The following is a 19,210-nucleotide window of genomic DNA, read 5'->3' as shown; positions in this document are numbered from 1 at the left end:
AGGTTGATGTGGCAATGTCACAGAATCATATTGAAGAAGCACTTTGTTACTCCAACTGACTGGCTGGTGCGGGATGAGGTGCACTGTTGTCTCATTACCTTCCAATATTGCACTCGTCCCGGCCTCCTGGTCAGGTTGGATTTCCCCACAGGGTGGCAGCTGCTGTGATCAGATATGGCCGGCTGGAGTACAGGGACTTCCTTTCATTCTAAGGTTGGGAGGGCTGTAATTTGCATAGAGTCTTTCCTTAAAGGCATTGCACTCATCCCGGCCAGAGTCTGAGAGGATTATACATCTCAGGGCCCACATCACTTGAACTGCCAGATGCTTAATTGCTTCTCGGAACCTCCTGGTCCCCAGCGAAAACCACAACTTGTCCTCACTCCTCATCCAGCAGATCAGAAACTAGGGCATGTGAGCTAGGAACACATGCAGATCCGGGACACGGGTTTAAGCCCGGTCTGCATGTGGCCAGACCGTGTGTCACCATCTGTGGGTGAATGCTGTTGGCTTGGTCCTGGTGAGCCATGTGCAAGGGGAGTCTGGGTATAATATCAATCTAAGATGTGTAACTGTTCGAATCCCATTTCATGGACTGTCTCAGTTCGAGTCACTTTGTCTGAGATTCAGTAAAGAGAACAACTTATATTTTTATAGAATCTTCAACATAATAAAACATCTTAAGGCACTTCACTGGAGAAAAATAAAATATGCTCAGCCACATTAGGTTAGATGACCAAAAGCTTGGTCAAAGGGGGGAGGTTTTAAGGAGTATCCTAAAGGAAGTAAATGAGGTAGAGAGTAGGAGAATGTAGGGTGGGAATTCCAGAGCTTGGGACCTAGGCAGTTGAAGGCATGGCCACCAGTTGGAGTGATTAAAATTGGAGATGCTCTAGAGTCCAGAATTGGATGAGCACGGCTATCTCAGAAGGTTGTGAGGCTGGAGGAGATTACAGAAATCAGGAGGGGAAAGGTCATGGCCAGGCTCAAAAACAATAATGAGAATTTTAAAGTCAATATAGGTCGATGACGGAGGTGATAGTTCAGTGAGACTTACTGTGAGTTAAGAGACGGGCAGCAGAGTTTTTGATTAGTTTAAGTTTATGGAGATGTTTAGCAGTGCATTGGAATAGGTGACAAAGACATGAATGAGGGTTTCAGAGGCAGATGAGCTGAGACAGAGGTAAATATAGGCAACATAATGGAGGCCAAAATAGGTGGCCTTAGTGATGGTGTAAATATGTGGTTGGAAACTCTTCTCTGGATCAAATATGACACCAAGACTACAAACATATTGGTTTAGACTCAGACTGTTCTAGGAAAGGGATGAAGTTCGGAACTAAAATCAGGAAAACTGAAACCATTGTTTTAAGTGGAGGAAACTTCTGCTCATTCAGAAATTGGCTGTTAGATAAGTGGTCTGATATATTACAAGATGGAGGGTGGAGAGGTTGAACTGGGGTCACCAACATGCATATGAAAACTAATGTTGTGCTCGAGGATGGTCTACCAAGAGGCCACAGGTAATTGAGAAATAGGAACGGACCAAATTTAAATCCTTAGGGTACATCGTAAGAATTGAACCAAGTAAGAGTAATTTCACCAAGCTATGAAGGCACTCAGTGTTCAACATTTCTGGGCTGACTGGGGTGCATTGAGACCTCAGCAAGAGAAAGAAATGAGCTGATGTGCTGATTAGCTCCCACTGCTCCCCCCGCTTAGAAAATTAAAAACAGAAACTAAAGAGGCCTGTCTGAGCAAGTGAAGCCAGCAGACAAACTCTGTTCCAGACAGTGGGGATGTCAGGGGGACAGTCCTGTGAACCAGAACCTCTGAAGCAACAGAGAGGTTGAGAAAGAAAACATCTATTAACATCTGTTATTGGAATGGAAACCATGCTAAATCTGTTAAGTGCAATGACAAATTTATCCTATGCAATACCCTTGAAGGTTATCAGAGGTGGGGTTGAGGTTCAGTAAGATCATGTATGATCTGGTTGTAATGGTGGAGCAGGCCGATTCCTGCTCTTGATGCGTATGTTTTTATAACCCCCAACCCTTCATAATCACTCCTTGGAATCCCCAATCCCCTGGAGTAACCTAGTGCCAATGCTTATTTTGACATTAACACCCCCGGCCAGGTTTCTTATTTTCTTTTCTATTTTTTTTATTTTGTGTTTGGAGTTTTTAAAAATTCTTTGTCGCAATTGGGCCCAATTCACTGGTTCTGGAAATGATTGACAATGGTGCCTGAAGCCACCTGGCATGACCTTCAATGTCCTCACAGGCCGAGCTGCAGCAACTTCCGAAATGGTTCAAAATCGTCGGGAATTGTGTCTGAGAGAGTAAGAAAGTACAAGTGAGTGAAAGAATCAAGCACATGTCCCCTTCACACCCAATCATTTATTTCTGTTGGCGCTACTTGGTTAATAATTTCTGGCCATAGGGGCTACTGGCCACACCTGTACTCACCATTACACCTGTAGCGCAGGTTTGACCAAATAATGTTCTCTTGGGAGAAGCAAAAGACTCCGAGACGCCCTCCACGCATCGTTGTGTCAATTGTGACGCCCGAATCTGCCACAAGATTAGGTCCTTCGTACAGTTTAACTCTGAAAGGGGACGAAGAAACAGCTGATCAATTGACTGAAATATTTATCTCTGCCCTCAGCTTTTAGGAGCCCATTACAGCTATGCTGTTGTAAAACTCCTGGCTGCACCTAATCTGGTGTTGTCAGGGCAGTGTAATTGGAAATAGAATACGCAGCAGGATCAGTCAGTCTGTAAGATGGGTTCTGGCCATTTGGCTGTGTAACCTTTGAACCCAAGTTCTCTCCTCTCGGTACAGACAGACCTTTATTGTAAAGAAAGTGGAGGCTATCACGTCTGAAGCCTCATTAGGATAAAGGTTCAGATCAGGAGGCAGCAGAGTAATCAGATATTGATCTCAGTGTAGTTTCACTAAAGAACAAGAGCAGTCAGTTAGTGTGTGTGTGTGTGTGTGTGTGGGGGAGTGGGGGTGCTTGCTGAACAACATCTCCAGCCATCACAACAGAAACATTAAAGCCTCTCAGATGCAGACCCTCAACATTTAATCTTTGGAAATGCTTTTCACAGAAAGCTTTCGCAGCAAGTGGTTAGAATCTGGAATACCTGGAAGTCTGGTGGAGGCAGATTCAATCCTGGCTTTCAAAAGGGAATTGGAAAACCATCTGGAGAGGGAAAAATCACAGAGCTAGGGAGAAAGGGTGAGATACTGTGACCAGCCGAGACTCTCTTGCAGAGCCAGCAGAAACACAACGGGCAGTGAATAGCCTCCTTCATTCTATGATGAGGGAAAATTACATACCAGAGCAGTATAACTAACCCAGAGAGACACTCATCCAGTCAGTGCCAGAAATGTTACAGACAACCAGTGGACATTGGGACAAAAACAGAAAATGCTGCAAAATCTCAGTGAGTCTGACAGCATCTGTGGAGAGCAAATAGAGTCAATGTTTTGAGTCAGGATAACGCTTCATCAGACATTGGAACTCAGCTCTGCACTCATTCTGTAATTACAGTATGTCTGTCTCTTAACTTTACTTGAATCTGCACTGTGGCTCCTATCTATCTTTGTGTCTCTGTCTCCACTGTATGTGTTTCTTAGTCTCTAACTTTGCACAGGTGGTTCGTGTGCGTGTTCACCTTTTAGTCTGTAAATGTGTTTCAGTCTCACTCTCACTCTCTCCCTCTGTCTTTAATTGCATATTGCAGCAAAGTGAATCCTTTCCAAGTCTGTTTTTGGGCCCTGAACCCATGGAAGGACAGAGTGAGTCTAAGAAAGAAAGAAGTGGAAATTACTGAGAGCTGGAGTCATGCTGATCTGACGATGGAGAACCCAAATTCCAAATGGTAACTTCAGCCCGTCAGCCATTGTGTCCAGATTTACATGATAATAGAGACAGGGGCCCAAAGTGACCTGCCAGGATCCCGTTGCCATGGGAGAGTGACTGTGTTACCAGAGGAGAAGGGATGTCTTTTGTGTCTGGAGAACGTGTTCAGCATTCACCAAAATGACAAAACACAACCCCAATCAGTGAAAACATTTTTGGTTTGATGTGTGTGTGTGTTGGGGAGGGGGGAGGAGATGGTGGAATTTGTGGTGACTCTAACTCCCCCTGGTGACTAACAGCCACAGCACACATGCTCACAGAAATAAACAGAAGCAAAGGAAGCAACAGAAGACGCCTAGGCACAAGTTCTTAGTTCTAGAAACAGCCTGCCAGTTCTAGAGGTGACCAAAGATCCCAGTTTTACCAGCACACTTGGGAGTTTTTCACTAAACATCCCAGTGTCCTGGCCCTTTACTCCAGATTGATTAAACGTCCATGTTTTCAGCTCTGCTGAGGACCCTCCCCACTTTAACCTACCACTTACATTCCATTTACTGTCAGCAAATCCGCACCCCCATCCCCCAAAAAAACCTGGGAAAGGGAATTATACAAGAGAGAGAGATGTGGAACAGGAATAGTGTTACCTTCACCTTGCAGGGGCATAATAGATTTCCCTCATCTTGGTGCACATCAAGCCAACAATCTTGGGGATGGAAGGACGCATTACCAGTATTATGTGTTACCTCGGTAGGAAAACGAACAAACTTATAAAATAGGAGCAAGCCACTCGGCCCCTCAAGTTGCGCCACCATTCAACGAGATCATGGCTGATCTGTTTGTTTTGAATTCCACATTCCCATGTAACTCCAATAACCTTAGAATCCCTTGCCTAACAAGAATCTACCTACCTCGACCTTAAAAATATTCAGTGACCCTGCCTCCACCACTTTATAGAGTCATACAGCACAAAAACAGGCCCTTTGGCCCATCATGTCTATGCTAACCATCAAATTGCAATCTATACCAATCCCATTTACCAGCACTTGGTTCATAGTATACTATGCCTTGGCAACTTAAGTGTCGCAAGAGTACCTGCCTTCACCACACAGCATGTTCCATATTTCCACCATCCTCTGGGTGAAAAGGTTTTCCTTCAGGTTCCCTTTAAACCACTTAGTCGCCCTTAAACTGTGCCCTCTGGTCTTAGACACCTCATCACTGGCTACCATCGACACTGTAAACTGCCGACTCCAAGTGGAGAGGATCTCCAAGAAGATTGCGCATATCGACACGGCATCTCTCCACATCTTAGGCACCTCTATCATGGGGAAAAGATTCTTATGATCTATCCTACTAATGGCTCTCATAATTTTGTATAATGGCTCTCATAATTCTGTATACCTCAATAAAATTTATTTATTAGTGTCACAAGTAGGCTTATGTTAACACTGCAATGAAGTTATTGTGAAAATCCCCCAGTTGCCACACTCTGGTGCCTGTTCAGGTACACTGAGGGCACCAGCTTTGGTCAATTTAGTGAAATGAGTCTTTTCATGAATGACATTGGGAGTTGGTGATGATTGCTCGCTGATCCAGAATCATTGGTACATGCACAGTGCGAATCCTCCTTATCAAGCATGGGTTTAAAACGGGAAGGGGGGAGCGGGGAACGTAAGGAGGAGGCATTTGGACTGGGCGTTTTTGCTCAGCAAAGAACGCTGGCCTATAGGAGCTACACTGTCGCATTTGCAAATGGCACGTGATATTTTATGGAGACAGACTCTCTGGAGTTCTCAATCAGACATCACATAATCCAGATTTTGGATGTTAAAGGATTTTGTACAGTCAGTGAGATAATACAATGCCTCAGGGGTAACAGGTTTACCCAACCTTTCATTATTTCTCTTGGGCACCTTCTCATCGAGGCTGTTTGTGATTTGAGAAACCCATTAGAAACCTCGTTGTTGCAAACCGAGAATTCTTAAAGGAGAATTAGTGAATTAATACCATCATCTCCAAGAGAATCAACCAGTAGCTACCATGGACTGGGACCCTTCAGCTGTAAACAAGCATATTATGGTTGTGCTACAGCAGGATACCTTTGTTTTGAGCTCAATAATTCATCCTGTCACAGCATACAATATCAAGTCTTGTTCTTGGCCAACTTTTTAAGATCTGGGAATTCCCACGCGGTGTGAAATTCTGTTTGACCTGTGAACCACAGTGAGACATTTTGCAGTGCAAATGTGCTACAGTAATACAAAGTGCATTTATGTGATGGTCAGTACATGTACACAGAGGGGGGCTGTGACTTATACTGTTGTGCGTTCTACATGTAATCTTATGGCCCTATAGCTCACCTTATATAGCCAACCTGGGGCCTGTGCATCAGCTGCCATCTGTAGGATGTCTTGTCCTTCCAGCCCACATCACGGGGATCTTTCCACAGTAGCGTAACCTGGTCTTGGGTGCTGCCAGTATTCCACAGTGCATTCCTGAGGTGCTCACCCGGGCCAGTCTTTGATTTCACTGCCTGATTGGGACCCAAAGCAAGCACAAGTTACCAACTTAAACAATATATCATCACAAACATAATATCTAAATGGTTTGTCCAATCCCATTGATTAGACTAACTCCTAAATCACTGTGTGTGTTAATGTCATGATTTTGAGCATGGTTTGTGTGGAGGCTCCAATAATGAACATAGAGTGTTTTAAGTTTATTTATTAGTTTAAAATTTATTTATTATTAGTGTCACAAGTAGGTTTACATTAACACTGCAATTAAGTTACTGTGAAAATCCCCTAGTCGCCACACTTCATCACCTGTTCGGGTACACTGCGGGAGAATTTAGCACAGCCAAGGCACCCTAACCAGCGCTTTCAGACTGAGTGAGGAAACCCTTGCAGACATGGAGAGAAAGCACAAACTCTGCACAGTGACCCAAACCGGGAGTGGAACCTCGGTCCCTGGAGCTGTGAGGCAGCAGTGCTAACTACCGTCAGCTTACCACCCTTGTGAATGCTCAGACTCTGGAAAGGTCTGATTGTCACTGTGTTGAACTTTGATATACTGATGATGTCCTCGCAGGGATCAAAGTGGCTAAGCACGGCATTTAAATGGAGGACACTCAGCCTGATTCATTCTGCTTTCACCCCTGAGCCCCTTCCCTAGTACAAGACAGACCAATTGCAGCATAACTAATCCTTCACCTCTTAAAGTGGAACACCTAGGGAGGAGGAGGTGGGCAGAGATATCTGGAAACAAGGGGCAGAGGGAGGCATGAAGGGAGGGTGAAAGGGCATTGGGGATTCCTGTGGCTCAGACAGGCAGGTGATTGGAAACTCTTGAGATGAGGTGGATGAGGGAGGCAGGATGCAGGGACAGTGTTAATGTTCCAGGCAGATGCATCCTAATAAACAGAAAGAACCGTCTGTTTGCAAAGGAATTCAGCATAGTTGACAATCAACATTTTCTGGCTGTCTTCGACTGACCACCTGAAAGAGAGACAGCAAGGCTGGAGAGGCGTTTTGTTTCCTGTAGCTCCACCAGAGATTGTGTTCTGGAGAGTTCCAGATATTACATTTTGACAGGACCCTCCAGGCAGCGACTCCATAAGGCTACAGCAGCAGCTGTACTTTGTCTCTGATTCCAGACACAGTTCCCTATTCAGTGTAGATGTGCTCTGGTGTCCGCTGGGCTACTGTCCAAGTTAGACCCATAGTGTGGATCCCTGTGCCTGATGTCTCTCAAATCAGGGGCTTGTGGAAGGACAAATCAGGCCATCAGATGTTTGGAAGAATCACTGTTCAGTCATAGTCTACAACCCACACATTCCCCACCAAGAGGTCACTGGATAGTGATCAGGAGCAGGAGCCATGGCAGACTTTTACAGCTCAGGATTGTAGGTATTAATTTGACCCACTGTCTCTCACAGCTTTCTGCATTTGTTTCACCTTGAGCTGAAGACCAGGTTCAGCTACCGCACGGAATGGTGTAGCCTGCCAGTATGTCTGTTCTGTCTGTTTCCACATCACCACGTAGAAGCTGGAGCTGTCCTGATAGCCAAAGATAAATCCAGCATAGTCATCGTCTGTCACAGTGTTCACATGGAATGTGCCTTCAAAATCCACACCATTGAATGCAGTGTAACCTGCAAAAGGAGATGAGAATAGTGGAGTCAGCACACACAGTTCTTGCATGAGCAAACCTTACACAAACCTCTTGGATAGAGTGAGAGGCAGTATCAAACACCAGCTCAGTAAAACATAATCAAATATCTACTTACATAAAGTAGGAATATATTCCTACTTTTATTATGTCATTAGTAACAGGGAGTTCATACACCCCAAGGACAGGTACAGCACGGGGTTAAATACAGAGTAAAGCTCCCTCTATACTATCCCCATCAAACAGTCCTAGGACGTGTACGGCATGGGGTTAGATACAGAGTAAAGCTCCCTCTACACTGTCCCCCCCATCAAACACTCCCAGGACAGGTACAGCACGGGGTTAGATACAGAGTAAAGCTCCCTCTACACTGTCCCCCCACTTCATCAAACACTCCCAGGACAGGTACAGCACAGGGTTAGATAGACTGTAAATCTCACTCTGCACCAGTGATGGTTTATTCAGTAGTCCCAAGATTGAAATCAGACTTGTTCACTAACCATGATTCCATCAATAAAATTATATACATTAATGTACATTAATATTTCATAACAAGTTATATTGAGTGCTTGAGTGAAAGAGGACTTAGCAAACTATTGGGATTGAAAGCAGGCAAGTCCCCAGGATCTGAATGCTTACAATCTTAAAGGAAATAGTGCTGGAGATAGTGGATTCATTGGTTTCAATTATCCAAAGTTCCCTGGGTGCAGGAGAGGTTCTAGTGGCTTGGAAAAGTGGTAATATAGCATCCTTAATCAAAAAGGGAGGTAAAATTAGGAAATTAAAGGCCAATTAGTTTAACATCTGTAAACAGGCTAACATTGCTGCCTCACAGTGCCAGGGCCCTGGGTTCAATTCTGGTCTCAGGTCACTGTCTGTGTTGAGTGTGTACATTTCCCCTTATCTGCTTGGGTTTCCACCAGGTGCTTCAGTTTCCTCCCATTGTCTAAAGGTATACGGGTTAAGTGGATTGGCCGTGTTAAGTTGCCCAACTGTCAGGGGAATTAGTAGGGCAAACGTGGGGCTACAGGATAGGATCTGGATGGGATTGTTGTCAGTATTGGCTCAATGGGCAGAATGGCCTGTTCTGCACTATAGGGATTCTGTGATTCTATGAATAGTTTTGGTCCACTTTATTTGAGGGATGCAGTTGCATTGGAGGTGGTTCGGAGGATGTTCACTAGATTGATTTCAGAAATGAGGGGTTTTCTTATGAAGAGAAATTCTGCAGTTTAGGCCAATACCCCCTGGAGTTTAGAAGAATGAGGGGAGATTTAGTTGAGATGTCCAATATGATAAGGGGGATTGACAAAGTAGATGTGGAGAGGATGTTTCCTCTTGTGGGGCAATCTGGAACAAGAGGTCATAGATTTAGGATACGGGGTGACAGATTTAAAACAGAGAGGAGGAGAAGTTACTTCTCTCAAAGGGCTGAGAGTCTGAAATTCACTACCCCAGAGTGCGGGGGATGTCAGGACATTGAGTAAATTTAAGGAAGGGATGGATATAGTAGATAGGAGATTTTTGATTAGCAGAGGTTTGAAGTGCTTTGCTGAGCGGGCAGGAAAGTGGAGCTGAGGCTGAAATGAGATCAGCCATAATTGTATTAAATGGCAGAGCAGGCTCAAGGGGCTGAATTGCCTGCTCCTGGATCTTACATTAATCATTCATATATTAATAGAACTGCCACCAACTTCAAAAACAAAAAACACACAGTTTTTCCTCACAGTCAACGTTGTGAGGAATCAGCAGGCTCCTCACTTCACTCGCCCTTGCTTTATGTTCTTTTCAGTTTAGCCATGCCAGTAGCAAGGCAACTATCCTTGCAGGAATCAGAATGTGGCAACCCAGCTTGTGAAGAGCAGTCAACAAAACATCTTGCAGGCTGCACTCAGAACCCAGATAGACCACTTGTGGCTCCCAGGCTGCAGGTTGCCCATCACTGCTCTACATTTGATGGGGACATCGGAAACATCTAGTGTAGATGTTTGGATCCAGTTCAACAGTAAATCCCCAGTGATGGCAATAAGTGAAACCACTCTATATGTTCTCAGTTAGTCCAGTTTGGGTCAACACTGTTGACCCCACATTTCACTGACTGAACAAGTTGCAACTTACCAACAGCTAGTCCAGGGTCACTGTTCATAGTCTGAACAATCTCCATTCCCTGTCACAAAAACACAAAAGTTAGTTTAGAGTGGCAAGTCAGAAACTCCAAAGAGTTTCAGCAAGGGATGCTGAATGATGGATTAGCCACGGAAAATGTGTGGGGTTACGGTGATGGAGTGGGCGTAAGATATTCTGTCAGAGTGTTGGTACAGTCTCAATGGGCCCAATGGCCTCTTCTGTGCTGTAAGGATTTTATGATTCTATTCAGCATTATGGGATGGCCTGAGAGATTCAAACATGGAGTTGCGGTAAAATGTTACCGAGGATTTGGCAGCAATCTTTTCAGAATGATCTGTTGAGCTTATTGTGTGTGTACCTTGTTAAAATGCCATTACTCCAAAGATCATATTTTGGATCCACGTCTCAAAATGGGGACGGAAGGTTGTTGAGCTGTCGCCAGTTAACCACAGAAACACTGATGAGATGCTAAAATACCCACTCCAGACAACAGCAACTGTTCCTAGAAATCCATAAAATTTACAAGGCAAAAAATCCACTTGTGTTTGCCCTTCACTCAGATCAACAGTTCAAACTTCTACACAATATGTTCCTTGGCCTTCATCCACCGATTAGACAATTACATGACTAAGATGGGTATAGAGGGATATGGGCCAAATGTGGGCAATTGGGACTAGATTAGTAGTTTAAAAAAAAGAACGGCATGGACAAGTTGGGCCGAGGGCCTGTTCCCATGCTGTAAACCTCTTTGATCCTAAACGTTAACCAGTTCCACTTCAATCACTAATCCTGGAAGTGAATTTCACAGCTTCACAACTAAACATTTCTCCCGTCCTCAGTTCTGAAACTTAAAAAAAATCATAGAATCTTACAGTGCAGAAGAAGGCCATTCGGCCCATCGAGTCTGCACTGACCACAATCCCACCCAGCCCCTATCCCCATAACCCCATGCATTTACCTTAGCTAGTCCCCCTGATACAAAGGGGCAATTAATCACGGCCAATCCACCTCATCCACATATTTGGAGTGTGGAAGGAAACCGGTGCACCTGGAGGAAACCCATGCAAACACGGGGAGAACGTGCAGACTCCACACAGACAGTAGCCCGAGTCAGGAATTGAACCTGGGTCCTTGGCGCTGTGAAGCAGCAGCAGTAACCACTGTGCCACCATACTGCTTTACTCTCACATTCAGTCTTGTATCTATGGCATTTTGCTCCAGACAACTGTTGGAAACAATCCACTTCTATCTATTCATCCCTCTCTTTTGTAATTTTAAACACTTCTAGCACATCATCCCTGTGTTCTTTAAAAACAAGATCCCATTTTTGGTCTAGCAATGTCCAGTGACCCCTGAACTCTCTTTGCTGCCTTAGTACATCGCCAGTAGTCTGCAATCCAGTACATTAGTGTCTTGACTGAGATCTAAGGTTTTATAGCAGCTCCTCATTAATGAGTTAGAGAAAGATAAAAAAAATAGAGAAAGTGAAAGAGGGAATAAGCCTTAATACAGACAAAGTGATGCAGAGAAAGTAAATTTACCTGATTTAGGACCACCCAGTTTGGGTCAATCTGTGCATCACCCTCAGGATCAAGAACAACAGTCTGATAGGCTCGGAAATCAGTCAAAGTGACCTCTGAACTCTCAGGACAGACATCAAATTGGTCAAACACAGCATCATTATCAAAATCATCTTCACAAACATCCCCAATCCCGTTACCTGGCATAAAAGATAAGCAAAACATCAGAATAAACATCTATATCAATCCCATCTGTTCCCCCTAATACCTGTAGCCAACACATCCTCCTCAAAGCTAGCCCAACTCCATAAAATTAATCCTCTCTCCCCAAAATTCATCCCCTCCCCAGATTTCCACCTCCATTCCATCCCTATGCCCCACCCTCGTCCTCAAACCTCAGCCCCACTATCATTGAAAACATGCACCGGACCTATTTATGGTGGGAGATTTGGTTTGAGTCACTAACCATCAGAATCCTTCTGATTGGGGTTCACGATTAAGCGGCAGTTATCGGGGCCCAATGGCCCATAGTCAGGAATCCCGTCGTTGTCATCATCATCGTCACACTCATCGCCCATACCGTCGTTGTCAGAGTCCAGCTGAGAGCTGTTTGGAGTTTCTGGACAATTGTCTTTGGAGTCTTGGTGCCCATCGCCATCGCTACAACCCAAACCCAACCAAACCTGGTCAACATCTCACCATAACACACAACACACACACACACGGTCAACATCTCACCATGACGCACACACACACACGGTCAACATCTCACCATGACACACACACACACACACGGTCAACATCTCACCATGACACACACACACACAGTCAACATCTCACCATGACACACACACACACAGTCAACATCTCACCATGACACACACACACACACGGTCAACATCTCACCATGAGACACACACACACACACACACACACAGGGTCAACATCTCACCATGACACACACACACACACACAGGGTCAACATCTCACCATGACACACACACACACAAAGGGTCAACATCTCACCATGACACACACACACACACAGGGTCAACATCTCACCATGACACACACACACACACACACACACACACACAGGGTCAACATCTCACCATGACACACACACAGGGTCAACATCTCACCATGACACACACACACACGGTCAACATCTCACCATGACACACACACACACACGGTCAACATCTCACCATGACACACACACACACACACACACACACGGTCAACATCTCACCATGACACACACACACACACACACACACACACACACACACACGGTCAACATCTCACCATGAGACACACACACACACACACAGGGTCAACATCTCACCATGAGACACACACACACACACAGGGTCAACATCTCACCATGACACACACACAGGGTCAACATCTCACCATGACACACACACAGGGTCAACATCTCACCATGACACACACACACAGGGTCAACATCTCACCATGACACACACACACACACACACACACGGGGTCAACATCTCACCATGACATACACACACACACACAGGGTCAACATCTCACCATCACGCACACACGGGGTCAACATCTCACCATCACACACACACACACAGGGTCAACATCTCACCATGACACGCACACACACACAGGGTCAACATCTCACCATGACACACACACACACACACACACACACACAGGGTCAACATCTCACCATGACACACACACACACACAGGGTCAACATCTCACCATGGCACACACACACAGGGTCAACATCTCACCATGGCACACACACACACACAGGGTCAACATCTCACCATGGCACACACACACACACACAGGGTCAACATCTCACCATGGCACACACACATGGTGTCAACATCTCACCATGACACACACACAGGGTCAACATCTCACCATATAACATACACACACACACACACACACACAGGGTCAACATCTCACCCCACCCACATACACAGGGTCAACATCTTACAATACAATATATTGTCAGGGGGCACAGAAGGGGTGCAGGAATACAATCTAAGTTGGGAGAGCAGGAATATTAGAAAAGGATGTTCAAGAAACCAGGATAATGGTGGAAGGAGCTGGGAGAATGTGAGCTGATCCAGTAGAGGTGTAGAGTGGTGGTTGGGAGAAATGATTTATGTGCAGAAGAACTGGAATGTTGGGAACAGGGGCAACAATTCAGGACACCAATTTGACTGTCTGTCATTTGGCCAGAAACCTGTAAAAGGTATTGATCTGAAAACTTTCTCCCAGCCATTGACTTCAGCTGTGTGCAGTGGATGTCACTGTGTAGCAGTCCCAATTGAACTTCAGTTATGCACAGCAATTGTAAATATGGGAGGAAGATTTACAATGAGATATTCCTCAATGTATACAATTTATGGCTTAGAGAATAACTGTCAATGGGTGAGAAAGTGCAGCTATGTAATGTGTGTTCCTATCCTGAATAATTAGGCTCTCATTAGATAGTGACTGGTCCACGACAATGGGCATTACTATTGAGCTTAATCCTGAACTCATCCAACACGCGAGGCCGATGAACTTTGCAGGAGGGTTCACTGGATAATGATCAGAGACAGCTACTCTAACCCATGAGTACTGAGGCTATTTACACAGGCTGAAAATTGACATTCTAATGTGCATGGCACAGTATCACAGACAGCTAGGAAAGTGTGAATGAGAGTGGGGGAGTACCTGAGGGTGTTCATTTAGAGCACTGGATGCAAGTATGTGGTAATTAGAATGGAGCATAATACCTGTCTTGATTGTTGTCACATGCATCGCCAACAAGGTCATCATCAGCATCAGTCTAAAGACAGGGTACAAATATCGACAAATCAATGTAGCACAGAACTCTCCCCAAACACCACACCAGGCACAACCTCAAAAACAACCTTCAATAATAAAAACACAACCTCCACTATACGCATTAATCACAACCCCCACAGACATCACCCCAAGCACATTTATCCCTGAATTTTCCTTCATCGGATAACAGTGTTTCACCACCTGTTTCCAGCTTTGAATTCCAATCTGGATCAATGGAGCTGAAATCTTGTGAGATTGGGTACCTCCAATATGCCTACATATTTGAGCAGCATTATTCCTGATTAATGAGCTCTTACCGTCCCTTTAGATAGATGCTCTCCATCACATAGAAGAACAGAACCCACCCAGGGACTAAAAGATGAACAGAAAGAAATGGGAATTTTACACAAATGCTGATTGCAGAGTACGATCTGGTTCTGCTGCAGGTATTTTATTAATTAAATCAAGAACAATGCTTATTTACAAAGAGATTATGGATGGAAGCAGGCAGTACCTGTGTGGGATTACTCATCTCAGGACAGCTATCACATGCATCTCCTATTCCATCACCATCTCTGTCTGTCTGCAGAGGGTTGGGAACTCCTGCACAATTGTCCAGAAGATTTGGAATACCTGGAAAAGAAATAAAATGAGCAGGAGAATATTTTGGGGCAGTGTCTTGTGGGAGAATAATATCACCTGCTATTAGAGTAACAGTTCCCTAGGTTTTATGCTGCAGGCATGGGTGGGGGAAGATTATTGCTGTTCCCTGGGGATTGGGAAGGAGAATTTCCTGGAGGTTCAGGGAGAGCAGTTTTAGATTTTAGTTTTCACCTGGGTGAAAAGAGTTACAGTTCTTCAGGGTTTGCAGGAAGGGATGGCTACTATTTCCCAGGAATCACAAGTAGAATTCCTTGGGATTTCAGATGTAGAACTTTTGAAAGCTTAAGGAATAGAGTTTGTGGTGTTTGAGTGGGTTGGGTGACGACTGCCCCAGAGTTTTGAGGTGTCTGGAGAGAGTGCAGTAAAATTTGGGGAGGGGTTGGGAAGAGTAATCTGGGAAATTATAGGCTGGTAAATTTGACATCAGTAGTAAGTAAATTATTGGAAGGAGTACTAAGAGATAGGATCTACAAATACTTGGTTGGACTGAGACTTATTAGGGAGAGTCAACATAGCTTTGTGCATGGTAAGTCAGCTTTAACCAATTAGAGTTTTTCAAGGAGGTTACCAGGAAAGTGGACGAAGGGAAGGCAGTGGACTTCATGATTTCAGTAAGGCCTTTGACAAAATCCCACATGGGAAGTTAGTTAGGAAGGTTCAGTCGCTAGGTATACATGGAGAGGTAGTAAATTGGATTAGACATTGGCTGAATGGAAGAAGCCAGAGAGTGGTAGTGGAGGATTGCTTCTCTGAGTGGAGGCCTGTGACTAGCGGTGTGCCACAGGGATCAGTGTTGGTCCATTGTTGTTTGTCAAATATATCAATGATCTGAATGATAATGTGGTAAATTGGATCAGTAAATTTGCTGATGATACAAAGATTGGAGGAGTAGTGGACAGTGAGGAAGGTTTTCAAAGCTTGCAGAGGGATTTGGACCAGCAAAAAAAACATGGGCTGAAAAATGGCAGATGGAGTTTAATGCAGACAAGTGTGAAGTATTGCACTTTGGAAAGACAAACCAAGGTAGAACATACAAGGTAAATGGTAGGACACTGAAGAATGCTGTAGAACAGAGGGATCTGGGAGTACAGATACATAATTCCCTAAAAGTGGCGTCACAGGTAGATAGGGTAATAAAGAGTGCTTTTGGTACATTGGCCTTTATAAATCAAAGCATTGAGTATAAGATTTGGAATGTTAAGGTGAGGTTGTATAAGACATTGGTGAGGCCAAATTTAGAGTATTGTGTGCAGTTTTGATCACCTAATTACAGGAAGGATATTAATAAGTTTGAAAGAGTGCAGAGAAGGTTTACAAGGATGTTGCCGGGACTTGAAAGACTGAGTTACAGAGAAGGTTGAAGCGGGTAGGACTTTATCCCCTGGAGAATGAGGGGAGATTTGATAGAGGTGTATAAAATTATGATGGGTATAGATAGTGAATGCAAGCAGGCTTTTTCCACTGAGGCTGGGGAAGAAAAAAACTAGAGGACGTGGGTTAATGGTGAAGGGGGAAAAGTTTAAAGGGAATATTAGGGGGGGAATGTGGAATGAGCTGCCAGATGAAGTGGTCAATGTGGGCTCACTTTTAATATTTAAGAAAAACTTGGACAGGTACACGGATGAGAGGGGTGTGGAAGGATATGGTCCAGGTGCAGCTCAGTGGGACTAGGCAGAAAAATGGTTCGGCACAGCCAAGAAGGGCCCAAAGGCCTGTTTCTGAGCTGTAATGTTCTAATGTCCCAGGGGTTGGAGAAGGAAGAATGTCCCTGGGAAAAGGGCTGGGTAGAAAGAATGCCGCAGGGATGTGAGATGCGGCAGGAATAAAACGTGCCCCTGGGCCTGGCAAGGGGTGAGGGTAGAGCTCCCTGAGGTTTTGGCAAGTGGAGCTTTCAAGCATCAGGTGTGGCTGGATAGGGAAGGCTCTTTGTGCGGAATTAGTTTTACCGTCTCCATCAATGTCATTGTCACAGGCATCTCCCTCTCCATTGTTGTCTGTGTCCTTTTGATTGTTGTTGGGAACATTAGGACAATTGTCACAAGCATCCCCGAATGAGTCTGTGTCAGAGTTCCGCTGATCCTTGTTGTGAACTAGCCTGCAGTTATCCTGGGAAAAGAAAGGTTTACTTCAGTCCCTTATCTCAACTGTCCTTCCAGACAGGAAGATTCTGTGGCACTATTTTTAAAAAGAGAGAGGCCTCCTGGTGTCCTGGTCAATATTTTATCCCTCAGTCAGTATCACTAAAACAGATAATCTGGTCATTTATCTTGCTATACACAGATTAGCTTCCACAGTTCCTATGTTACAACAGCGGCTCTACCTGAAAAGTGCGGCATGGTGGTACACAGTTAGCATTGCTGTCTCACAGCGCCAGGGACCCGGGTTCGATTCCCGGCAGCACGGTGACACAGTGGGTTAGCACTGCTGTCTCACAGCGCCAGGGACCCGGGTTCGATTCCCAGCAGCACGGTAGCACAGTGGGTTAGCACTGCTGTCTCACAGCGCCAGGGACCCGGGTTCGATTCCCAGCAGCACGGTGACACAGTGGGTTAGCACTGCTGTCTCACAGCGCCAGGGACCCGGGTTCGATTCCCGGCTTGGGTCACTGTCTGCACAGTCTCCCTTGTGTCTGTAAGGATTTCCTCTGGGTGCTTTGGTTTCCTCCCACAGTCCAAAAGACATGCCGGGTAGGCGTATTAACCGGAACAGGCGTCGGAATGTAGCGACTAGGGGAATAGTAACTACATTGCAGTGTTAATGTAAACCTTACTTGTGACTAATAAATAAATAAACTTTAACTTTTGTCTTTGGTGTGAAATGGTTTGGGATGTGCAGAGGATCTGTAAAGCAGCTAATAATTGCAAGTTCTTGCCTTTTGTTTCTTGTTTGTGGTTTGCTAAAAGTTCATACTGGATTGAAGAATGCTGAGCAACTCTTGAAAATTGTGCCTAACCCATCAAACTATTGCTATTGCTGCGGCAACCATGCCTATCCATCAGGTACTAATAAAAGCTAGGAGGCAGTTGGGTATTCTGTTACACTGAAAGTGAAATAAGGAGGAACTCTCTGTCTTAACATTACGTAGCTAAGAGAAGATTGTCACAAATTATTGATTTGCCAGGTACTGCTTTGGCAGTTTCATTTTGACCATAAACACAATTGCCTTGCTCCACCTTCAGGGGAATCCAGGTTCCTCTCACTGTATGTCTCAGCAGCTCTGGAGTCCTCTAAACAATTGCAGATCCCCAAAACCAATTCCTTGCCTTGGTTTCTCATCCTGCTGTCCCCAGGGCTGCACCCTGGTCTGTCACCCCTCTGAAGGGGCTCAAAAAGTTTGTCAGGTACAATCTTCCTTTCTGAAATCATCATTGGCTCCTTACAATGAATGTCTCTACCTCTAGATATTCAGTAATTTCAGTTTTATTTTAAGGATTCCAGAGTTTTCTCAAACACAGATACTAAATTAACTCACTTGTATTCAATCGAATTACTTTTATCCCATTTTTGAAACTAAGTATTAAACACGAGTCTCTTTCTGGTCCTCTGGATCTCGGACTCTCACGAGAACCCTAAGAAAACTTTTTCCAGGGACTCTCTTCAGATCCTTGGATCAACCCTATGGAGTCTCATCTCAAGTAGACTGACTAATTACTCTAATAGCTTCCTTTTTTGTGATTAGCAGGGAGACATAGCTTGTTACACCTTTAAATCTTTCTGCCTAATTTATTGATTTATGTTGAAAACAACAGCATCACATGGAAGGAGACATGCATTTAAATGTTTAACTGAAGATTTGGGGCGGCATGGTTAGCACTGCTGCTTCACAGCTCCAGCAACCTGGGTTCGATTCCCGGCTTAGGTCACTGTCTGTGCGGAGTCTGCACATTCTCCCCATGTCTGCATGGGTTTCCTCCGGGTACTCTGGATTTCTCCCACAATCCAAAGATGAGCAGGTTAGGTGGATTGGCCATGCTAAATTTCCCCTTAATGTCCTGGGATGGATCACAGTGCTTAGGGGGTAAA

The 19,210-nt window shown here is 44.8% G+C and overlaps 1 protein-coding gene across 1 annotated transcript in view; it reads right to left on the bottom strand.

Moving 5' to 3' along the window:
- Nucleotides 1–1,341: 1,341 nt before the first annotated feature.
- The window catches only part of thbs3a (thrombospondin 3a), a 43,832-nt gene continuing 25,963 nt past the window's right edge, over nucleotides 1,342–19,210 (bottom strand). Inside the window, exons 14-23 of the mRNA XM_080182730.1 lie at nucleotides 17,134–17,293; nucleotides 15,039–15,157; nucleotides 14,473–14,525; nucleotides 12,158–12,351; nucleotides 11,713–11,891; nucleotides 10,163–10,211; nucleotides 7,831–8,027; nucleotides 6,235–6,407; nucleotides 2,472–2,611; nucleotides 1,342–2,336 (exon numbers count right to left, since the gene is read on the bottom strand). Coding sequence (XP_080038856.1) covers nucleotides 2,281–2,336; nucleotides 2,472–2,611; nucleotides 6,235–6,407; nucleotides 7,831–8,027; nucleotides 10,163–10,211; nucleotides 11,713–11,891; nucleotides 12,158–12,351; nucleotides 14,473–14,525; nucleotides 15,039–15,157; nucleotides 17,134–17,293 — 1,320 coding nt within the window. The 3' untranslated portion in view covers nucleotides 1,342–2,280. The remainder of the gene's footprint in view (nucleotides 2,337–2,471; nucleotides 2,612–6,234; nucleotides 6,408–7,830; nucleotides 8,028–10,162; nucleotides 10,212–11,712; nucleotides 11,892–12,157; nucleotides 12,352–14,472; nucleotides 14,526–15,038; nucleotides 15,158–17,133; nucleotides 17,294–19,210) is intronic.

Source organism: Carcharhinus amblyrhynchos, unplaced genomic scaffold (genome assembly GCF_965287045.1).
Source record: "Carcharhinus amblyrhynchos unplaced genomic scaffold, sCarAmb.v2.hapA scaffold_85, whole genome shotgun sequence".
NCBI lineage: Eukaryota > Metazoa > Chordata > Chondrichthyes > Carcharhiniformes > Carcharhinidae > Carcharhinus > Carcharhinus amblyrhynchos.
Note: the sequence above shows the minus strand (reverse complement) of the source record. Positions and strands in the feature narration are given on the sequence as shown.